This window comes from Mchenga conophoros, linkage group LG11, assembly GCF_057382185.1.
Source record: "Mchenga conophoros isolate Kocher_MC1m ecotype Shallow Benthic linkage group LG11, M_conophoros_male_GT1.1, whole genome shotgun sequence".
NCBI lineage: Eukaryota > Metazoa > Chordata > Actinopteri > Cichliformes > Cichlidae > Mchenga > Mchenga conophoros.
In genome coordinates, this window is record NC_140536.1 from 38,884,246 (window position 1) to 38,894,703 (window position 10,458).

Sequence of the window (10,458 nt, forward strand, 5' to 3'; positions counted from 1 at the left end):
TGAAATCTCTACTTTGCAAGTATTGCAAGTTGCCCTGTTGTCATCCGTTCTCGTAAAGTGTAACCAAACTTTTGAGCGTTTGAGCCGCCGTGTTTCCTGCCAGGTAAATGACGCTCCGCAACGTGGTGACGTCATTCGGGGCGACTGGAATCGATAAGGGAATCGTTTGCAAAAATGGCAAACGATTCCAAGGAACTGAAACAGTGGGAACCGGTTCTCAACAAGAACCGGTCTTCGATACCCATCCCTACCAACGTGTGTGTGTTTGTGTAGCAGCAGGGTGATGCTGTGCACAGATAAAGGTTTCCGATTGGACAGACCGGTGCGATCTACCTGGTGCCTGCTGGTTTTTCTGGACTAACACAAGATGTTGACAAAGCTGATTTCTAGATAATTTTTGCTGCGAGGAAAACAGCGTGGTGTGGACGTCGCATAACGTCAGTTGCGAGAATCAAAGAGAAAGCACGCCACCGAAGCTCGCCACATGCTGAAAATGCCACGTCCAGGTGAGCAGCTCTCTGATTTGCTCGAGCGTGTTTGTTCACATTCAATTTTAGTTAAAACTCTGATTTGATTCAGATGACCTTAACGTACAGGTGTCATGAAGGGGGCGTCACCTACAGAGACCAGTTTGGAAGCACGTTTATTTGGCGGCCGGTCGCGGACTCACCTCGCCCGTTATCCTGGATTTTGGAGAGGATCTGGGAGTAGGTCACGGACTCCTCCATGAACACGCTTTCCTCGACGCTGATGTTGATGTTGCTCAGCTCCATGTACAGACCCTCGATGGCGAAGTAGCACGGCCGGTCATCCTTCTTGTTGTCGCTGAAGACAACCATCACCTGTTCCCGCCACCCAAAATGCTCGCAGATCCGCACTGCGAACCGCCCAAGCTTCTTGTGCGTTGGCCCCGTGTTGGTGATGGACAGGTACGTTCCGCTGGAAAATGCCACGGCCGGGGCGCCTGCCGTCACCATGGGGACGCTCCAGTGGGTGGTGAAGAGGCCGACGGGGGAGGAGCTGTAGGAGCAGCCGGGCCCGATGAACACCCACGGGTTGTAGGCGAGTTTCAGGTCCACCGCCATGAGCGGGGCGACGGACTCGGAGCACATCCCATCCTTGTCCTGGCTGTTCTTGAAGAAGTACACAAGGTGATGGTTGGGGAGGAGCGTGGGGTCGGCGTTGATGTTTCTGACGGCCCGGTCCACGGCAGGGCCGATGCGAGGCCACGCCCACGGGTATCTGGTGTTGTTTTCTGGTAAAATGACAGCCAGTGTGATGTTCTGGAGGCGTTCGTGGTCATGCTGGGTTTGACCCAGGCCGTAAGTTCGGGCCTCCGCTGGCAGGCTGAGCAGAACCGGCAGAGCCAGCAGGAGGGTGGCGCCTTCCTTCCAGCGGGCCATCCTCCACCCACAGGTGGTCCACGTCCACCGCAGCTGGGTAACCGAGCGCCGCGAGCTGCAGAGACACAACAGAGGCATTAGCCAGGCCTGAGGTGTGAAACTCGCTGTAAGCAAAGCCTAATCACATGCTGAGCACAGCGCGAGCTGCCGCCACGCCTCACCTCACTCCAACAATCTGCTCCGTCAGTCCTTAAAGGCCTCGCCGAGGCGGGGGAGACAAACTCCCTGAAGCGTTCCTGGAAGACCGTCCACCCTCTAAACAAACAAGATGAAGCCGCCGCCGTCACGCCTCGTTCACACACACACTAACACAGACTGGGGCAGCCAGGTTTCGAACCACCAACCTTCTGATCAGTGGATGCTGAACCTCCTGAGCCACAGCCGCCCCTATAACAACCTGAACGTGGAGCAGCTCAGGGCGTCAGACACACTGTGGATGGGGGTGGATGTGGGTGATGGGTTCGTGCTTGTCTCCCAGTGCAGCTTTCAGCACAGAGGCAGGCTCAGAGGTGCCACTCTGCCACGCCAGTTGCTCATCCTGCATCTGTGATCGTGTGCACACGGGATCACCTGCGGGCACGTTGGCACTAACGGGCTTCCATACACGCCGTGCCTGAAAGCGTCTGCGCCCGCGGACCGCAGCTGTCCGTCCTCGGGCTTCCTGAACTTTGCCCCCGGAGGAAAAGTGTGTCTCCAAACTTTAACGCTGTAAAAACACGTTCAGAGATAAAAACACGGAACTTCAGCACACTTACATTCAGCGCGTTCACGTGCGCGCAGATCAGCTGTAAATCCTCCAAGTCCGCTCAGGTCACAGGCACGAGCCCTCCGGAGTGTCAGCCCGAGCCCACTCAGCTCCCACTGCCACACAGCGGCGGAGCAGCCGGACCGACCACAGCCTTCAGGGCGGAGAGCCGGGGAGGAGCGGGGGAGGAGCGGGGGGAGGAACCAGACCAGGGCTGCACAGCAGAGGCAAACAGCCTCTACAGCCCAGCGGCGCTGTCACTGCGCCCTCTGGTGGCCGCCTGCAGTTCCTCTGGTGTCCAGCAGAGGCAGCAGAGCGTCAGTCTCCACAGACGCCCATGTTATCAGAATCAGATCATTTATGAGGAAATGATGTGTTTACAGTCGCTCCAAGACAATGAGAGCAACAGATTGAACCAGTGAAATAATGTATTATACAGTTACAAACATAAGAAATCGCTCAATTATAAACATCCAGAGTATTACAGAGGTGAAATATATATGATTGACATTTTAATTTTTTTAAACGAACTTTATTTAGAACAATAACAATGACAATCTCAAAGAGACAAGCGACATATTGAATCATTCAGAACAGAATCACACCTCCTTTTTCTTTTCTCCCAATCAGAGGAATACACATCACTGCCACAGTTGGTACACCACGATGAAATCGACAATAACTGAAAGTAAACACACATACACACACAGACATATATATGTATACATGTCTGTGTGTATAAATGTGTACGTATGCATATACACACGCATCTACATAATAATAATAATATAAAAAGATGAATAACCAATACAAAAATAACTAAATAACAATAAAAAAGAATGAAAAACAAGGAACAGAAATAAAGGAGACAAGGGGATCACAAACTCTCTACAAGTGAGGTTCCATAAACAAGACACATAACTTAAATAAGGGGCTAAGAGAAATCAAACTCTTCTAAAAAACTATGCAGTTTGATTGCTCGGAGCTTATTTATTAGCTTAAGAGATTTACAGGAGTTAGTTTTTAAGAGCAGGGCCCTGTTTCAGGAAGCCGGTTTAGAAAACTCAGAGTGAAAAACGATACTCAGGGTTGAGTAACCCCGAACTGTCCAACTCGGAATATTCGGTTTCAGAAAGGCTGATAACAATTAGTTCAATCAACGCGGAGTTGCTTTAACCCCAAGTGAAGCGCGCGCACGAGGATACATAAAGCCCTGATAAGCGGAGCACAGATTAAGCGAGTCACCATGGAGACGGAGGGAAAGAAGGCGCGGTCAATGTATTTTACAGCGCTTGAGGCCGAAATTCTGATGGCAGCATATGCCGATAACATGCAAATTCCGCGGAAAAAAGTAACACAGCCACAGCTGCAAAAGAAAGGGAGCATGCATGGCAAAACATAGCCGACAGAGTCAATGCGTGAGTGTTAATTTAAACATTGATCGAGGGATTTCCACCCATTTAACACGTTATTTTATCATATGTTATTTTATTTGTTATTTTATACATTTTATTTTGTGACGTGATGTGAGCGCAGGTGCAACCCAACAGGCCCCAAACGTGCCTGGCAGCAAGTAAAAATGAAATATAAAAATATAGTCCAAACAGGTAAGGTGTAATTGTATTATGAGCCATAGTGCTTGGTCTGTTTGTCCTATGTAAATCAATTGCAGTTAGAGGCTACATTAATTTTCTTTCTGTAAGCACTTATTGAAATTATCTGAGCACATTACAAGTACATATTTGCTTACTCTGTATGCTCAAATGTGGCCCGTTATAGCCAACAGAAAAAAAGCGGAGGCCCGAAAAACAGGTGGGGGTCCTCCACCACCACCACTCACAGAGGCTGAGCAGTTGGCCCTCAGCCAAAACAGTGGGCGCCCTGTGGCCGAAGGCATCTCTGCGGGGACATCCTCTGAGTCAATAACCCCGCAAGACACAAGTGCCTACATAAGGGGTAAATTCAAAATAATACATGATGTTCATACATCCTTTCTTCACAGTCACCTTTGCAGTGCTGCTCATTCATTTGATAAACTCTTTACCATAATGAATTATTTTGTAGTGAAGTTATTTTCCTACTGATTTTGCCTTCCCTCAGTCTTGGTTGTCTTTGAGAGCATAATGACAATGAAGTGTAAGGTGCTTGGTATGTTTGTTAATTGCCATTTGGTCCCTTGTAAGTTATAAGTGACCTGTATAAACCTCATATTCTATCAGTTGATGGTGGTGGTGTACTGCATCTGGTGCAGCCTCCTGTTGAGCCAGACCAACATGCAGTTGTGAGTAATACTCCACAGATTATATGAGTTTACAGTAGAACAGCAATGTTGTCTATTTCTTTACTACAGGAAAATAATGAAGAAACATTGACAGCTGTTACAGAGGAGGAAGCAACAGAGACACTTTATGAGGTTTACATCTTTTAATACTTTGTGTACAGGAAACACAGGCGACCAATAAAGCCAGTTGAACAAAAAATCTGTTTATTCTTCTTTCAACATGTTGAGGTGATGGGTCAAAAGAAATGATTGTGACATATGGTGTCTCTGACTGCTCTTCCATCTTGTATGTCCGTGGGAGGGTCAGGATGTTCATGGTTTGGATCACTGCTGATGTTTGGTTCAGAAGGACAGTGTTCTCCTCTAATTGTGGCAATGTTGTGAAGAATCACACATGCCACAATAATGTCACATGCCCTTTCTGGGGTGACCCTGAGTCTTTGCAGGCACTGGAACCGGGCCTTAAGCATTCCGATAGTCATTTCAATTCTGGCTCTTGTCCTGCAATTAGCCAGATTATATCGCTGCTGTGGGCCCGGTTCAGGGTCAGGGTAAGGGGTAAGCAAATAGGGTAAACATGGATACCCCCTATCACCAAGCAAGTAGCCAGTGAACTCTCCTAAGACAGAAGGATACACTTCAGTTCAAATGTCCCTGAAGCAATTGGTCTTTATATATTTTAAAGTATTTTCAACTCACCATGTCCAAATTTTGTGCTCAGTGTACATTCACGGAATATTTGTGAGTCATGGACAGAGCCTGGCCACTTGGCTTCCACATTTGTGATAATGTTGGCAGCATCACATATGATCTTCACAGTGCAGAGAACACAAATTAGCATCCATTACTATAATGAAATAATTTGTTAGTTTGACATGCTACAGGGAACTATGTACCTGTACATTAATGCTGTGGAAAGACTTCCTGTTCACATAGTCTCCTTCATTTACTGAAGGAGCAATGATTGGAATGTGAGTACCATCTCTACAGCCAATCACGCCTGGGAACCGTGAAAATACATGTGCAATTTAAGCAGTAGTCCAAGTATCACCACATCATACATTAAGTTCTGTTCATCCTGATACCTGCAATTTTGTGGCATCCCTCTTTGATAAATCTTGTGGGTCTATGACCGGGGAACACCACAAACCAGTACAGGAGACGTTTCAGTGCAACTGTAACATTCCTGACCGCCCGACAGACGGTAGCCTTGGAAACGTGCTCAGCGTCACCAATATTATACAGAAAGCTCCCGTTTGCAAAAAACCGAAGTGCGATACAAATAATATGTACAGAACTGAGAGGATGTCCGCGATGTGTCACATGCGTAATATATGGCCTGAGGATGTTATTCAAATAACTTATAGATTGTGCTGAGAAACGGTAACGTTCACACAGACAATCATCAGGAAATGATAAAATGTCCAAACGCGCTCTAATCACTCTCTCCCGGCGGAGAGCTCTGCGGAGAATTTGGGCTTCACGATCTACTGGCTCTTCAAGGAAGGGACACGCCATGTCCGACACTTCCTACTGTCAGGTTTCCGACAAAGGGGCGGAGACAGTCAGGGTTAGTTGTAGTAAACCTGCTAGGGGGCAGGTTAGCTTCACGGAGTGTGTCGTCATAGTGACTCACTCAGGCTGCAGCTGAACTCGCTTTGTGAAACCGAAAACCCAGAGTTTTCGTTAACTCAGGGTATACTTACTCAGTTTTACCACTAAACCGGCTTCCTGAAACAGGGCCCTGGCCATGAAGGGGGGATTTAGCATATCAGCATTTATGAATGTAATGCTTTGTTATAATAATGATATATGATTGACCTGTGAATTTCACCGTGTGCTGTGCGTTAGATGGAGCTGTACAGAAATCCACAGACAGTGGTGCATTATGGGTAATCTCAGTCTCTCACTGAACGTGCTCCTGTGACTGGCCAGCACATCATTGAGTGGGTGGGCGGTATTATCCAGCATCGTCCTTATCTTGGACAAACATCCACCTCTCTGACACCACCCTAATAGGGTCCAGCTTTGAGGTAGAGCAGGTCACCTACTGATCAGAAGGTTGGTGGTTCAATCCCTGCATGCTAAGTATCCTAACCTCCGATGCATCCATCAGAGTATGAATGTGTCTGCATGTAGTCAGAAAGCACCAAGTATGGTGCACGTTGTACAGAGCGCTTTGAGTACTCTGGAGTAGAAAAGTGCTGTATAAGAATCAGTCCACTTAGTATTTAACACCAGTGTCCACATCTCTTCTTCGCCAGTTTGTCAGCTAACTTGTGTTAGTAACAGGCCATCTTTACTCGCCGTACTAAGTGGATAACTTACCATACTGTCCTTGTGGTCTCTGGATTCACCACTGCCTGCAGCCCGCTCACTTCTTGGACGCTGGTCACCACCTTTCCCCATCTGCCTGGATCTCCAGATGGCGACCGTGGCTCAGGGGGTTGGGAAGCGTATCTGTAACCGGAAGGTCGCCGGTTCGATCCCTGGGCTCTCTGTCCTGGTCGTTGTGTCCTTGGGCAAGACACTTTACCCTACTTGCCTACTGGTGCTGGCCAGAGGGGCCGATGGCGCGATATGGCAGCCTCGCTTCTGTCAGTCTGCCCCAGGGCAGCTGTGGCTACACCTGTAGCCTCCACCAGTGTGTGAATGTGAGAGTGAATGAATAGTGGCATTGTAAAGCGCTTTGGGTGCCTTGAAAAGCGCTATATAAATCCAATCCATTATCATTATTATTATCAATCAGCCTGGAGGTTGTTTACACCCTTGCTGGATGCTCACCCGGCTATCCACGCTTCTCTTCATGCCATTACCACTCCACCTGCCATAACTCAGTCTGTCTCCTCATCTACACCCCGGGCTTCCTGAGCCTCTGCTGATAAACCTTTCCCTCTGTTCACAGAGCCCCGCACATCTGACACACGTTGTAGCAGTACCTCTCTGGGTTTTCTTTGTGTCACCAAATAAAGCTTGTGAGAAACCTTACCATTGCTTCCCGTACTCATATCCATATCTGGGTCCACATCCACGTATTGGTCTCTGAGCCCCGTAACACTCACAGGTCAATTCAATTCTGTTTTATTTAAATAGCGCCAAATCACAACAAAAGTCACCTCAAGATGCTTCGTATTGTACGGTAGACCCCACAATAATACATACAGAGAAAAACCCAGCAATCATATGACCCCTATGAGCAGCACTTTGGCGACAGTGGGAAGGAAAAACTCCCTTTTAACAGGAAGAAACCTCCGGCAGAACCAGGCTCAGGGAGGGGCGGGGCCATCTGCTGTGATTGGTTGGGGTGAAAGAAGGAAGACAGGATAAAGACATGCTGTGGAAGAGAGACAGAGGTTAATAACAGATATGATTCAATGCAGAGAGGTCTGTTAATACATAGTGAGTGAGAAAGGTGACTGGAAAGGAAAAACTCAATGCATCATGGGAATCCCCGGCAGCCTACGTCTATTGCAGCATAACTAAGGGAGGATTCAGGGTCACCTGGTCCAGCCCTAACTATATGCTTTAGCAAAAAGGAAAGTTTGAAGCCTGATCTTGAAAGTAGAGATAGTGTCTGTCTCCTGAATCCAAACTGGAAGCTGGTTCCACAGAAGAGGGGCCTGAAAACTGAAGGCTCTGCCTCCCATTCTACTTTTAAATACTCTAGGAACAACAAGTAGGCCTGCAGAGCGAGAGCGAAGTGCTCTAATAGGCTGATATGGTACTACAAGGTCATTAAGATAAGATGGGGCCTGATTATTTGAGACCTTGTATGTGAGGAGCAGGATTTTGAATTCACGGACAGAGCTGGGTGTCAAATGTATGCTATGCCTTCTGATGCTGCTGCCTAAGGGAAGCATGTATAATGTAAACAGAATTGGTCTGTTTGGAAGCTGACACAGTCTCTATGGAGATGGGTTTTTGGGGGGGTAGCAGGAGGAGAGAAGCTGCAGAGAGGCGTGTAAGACTGCAACTCTGCTTCCTGGTCCCAACTCTGGATAGTCATATTTTGGGGGGTTTAATAAATTTGTCCATATTTCTAGAAATGAGAGCTGCTCCATCCAAAGTGGGATGGATGCCATCTCTCCTAACAAGACCAGGTTTCCTCCAGAAGGTTTGCCAATTATCTATGAAGCCCACTTTGGTTTTTTTAAACAAATTAAATGGAGAATCTGCACCTTCAACATAACAGTTGTGCCATTTGAAAAGTGTCACTTTCAGCATTAAGGCACATCTTTTATTCTGAAGGCAGTCATTCCCCCCCCCGACCATGACCCTTGGTCCTGAGAGAGTCCTCTGTGCAGACTGTGTGTGACAGAGGTTTGCAGCTGTATATAGGTGCACTGCTTATAATAAGAGTATGTTCATGGTGGGGTGAGTTGGACCTGTTGTGGTTTAAGAACCAGCTTTAAAAACAGAAGCAAAGAAAAAGCTCCTCACTCTGAACGTGTTTCAATAAAACATAAAGAATGAAGTATTGATTTTGCTCAAATATGCACTTCCTGGGTTCATTTGTGTTCCTGCAGCTTCCAGTGTCTCAGAAAATCTTCTTCAGAGTGAACATGAAGAGCAGGATCAGCTGGGAACATGTGACCAGGTGCTGATGTACTTCCTGTTAGGACACCAAACATGAATTATAGATTTCCTTCCAGCTGGAATCAAACATCAATCAAACATCCCCAACAGGCACGTGCAGGGGGGGGGGGCTGGAGGGGCTTGAGCACCCGCCCCTTTCCTGATGGGTGCCCAAAGTGCCCTTTTGTTGAGGCAACCTAAACAAAATAATTATTTATTTATTATTTATTTATTTGTTAGAGTCCTGTCTGTGCCCCTCAACAATAATATTTATCTATTAATCACAGTTTTGCTAAATAAAAGGATCGGGCTTGCATTTGCATTACATTTGTTTTCCACTTCTGGATACAATTCAGAAAGTCTAGATTCAGAGAAATGCGCCCTGTGTAAGACCTTAAATTGAATAAGTCCAAGAGGAGCGCAGGAGGTGGACGATCGTACCCTCGCTATAGCCTGTTCCCAAGACTCCTCATGGATTTGAATTCCTAGTTCTCCTTCCCGTGGACACTTAAGCTTAACATTAGAGTGGTTACTAAAAGACGGGATAGTATCATAGAGTTTCGAAATGGTTCCTCTGTGATGAGGAATAAATGATAGCGTAGTTTCCCACTGCTGTTCTGGAGGCAAAGAGGGAAATTTGGGAAACACTTGGCAACAAAATTTCGAATTTGAAAATAGCGAAACAAATGGGTGGTAGGGAGATCGTACCGAGAGGCACAGAGAGACTTGATGAATTTAAGAATCTTATGATTTAATAAAGAAATTTGCACAGAGACGGTAAAATTCTGATGACTGATAACGTAGATGAATACAACAGACGAGGAACAGGCGTTTAAATGCACAAAGGAGACAGTCAGAGACAACTCGGGACAACTGGAGACATTTAAGGATGCAGGGACTGACAGAGACGACGTCTCATCGTGACGAGTAAAGTTTATCTTGCTCTGGCTGGGCAGCTCTCTGGGTGCTCAGCACCCCCAAAGCTCTGATTGTATCGCCCCTGTTCTTCAGTCCTAGAACTGAAGAAGCTTCTCGGATGAGAGGTGAAACGTCTTCAAGCAACTTAAAGATTTACTCTACTAAGTACACGCTTAATGTACTTGTGCTACTTTCTGATACTGTTTGACTTTATTCTGGATCAAAAGATTGTACTTTGTACTGCACAGGATTTATTTTTAAGATTTAGTTTCTTATTTGTGTTATAGAAACCATGCACAGCTGCAAGGATGCGATGACGTATCACGCGTCCTTCTGGAAGTGCAGCTCCACAGCACAAGTACATTTACTTGGATGACACCAGGGGGCGACACAGAGCCTGTCAGCCATCTTATAGCAAGTTAAACATAAACAAAGGTTAAAAATAGTTTCTTTCTTATAATTCCAAATTTATTTTTATTATAAATAAACAAACAATAAAAGTAATAAACTGAAAATAAGATAAGAACTCACTAAAA

At 46.5% G+C, this 10,458-nt stretch overlaps 1 protein-coding gene across 4 annotated transcripts in view; it reads right to left on the reverse strand.

The window, feature by feature from the left end:
* The window catches only part of LOC146565053 (atrial natriuretic peptide receptor 1-like), a 63,360-nt gene extending 61,073 nt beyond the window's left edge, over positions 1–2,287 (reverse strand). Inside the window, exons 1-3 of one of the 4 annotated variants that reach the window (XM_085292938.1) lie at positions 1,748–2,287; positions 1,565–1,658; positions 671–1,458 (exon numbers count right to left, since the gene is read on the reverse strand). In XM_085292938.1, the coding sequence (XP_085149064.1) occupies positions 671–1,403 (733 nt within the window). In that variant the 5' untranslated portion in view covers positions 1,404–1,458; positions 1,565–1,658; positions 1,748–2,287. Of the gene's footprint in view, positions 1–670; positions 1,482–1,564 lie in introns of those variants that run through there. The other 3 variants (XM_085292939.1, XM_085292940.1, XM_085292937.1) reach the window with 3 other exon arrangements.
* Between the last annotated feature and the right edge of the window lie 8,171 nt (positions 2,288–10,458).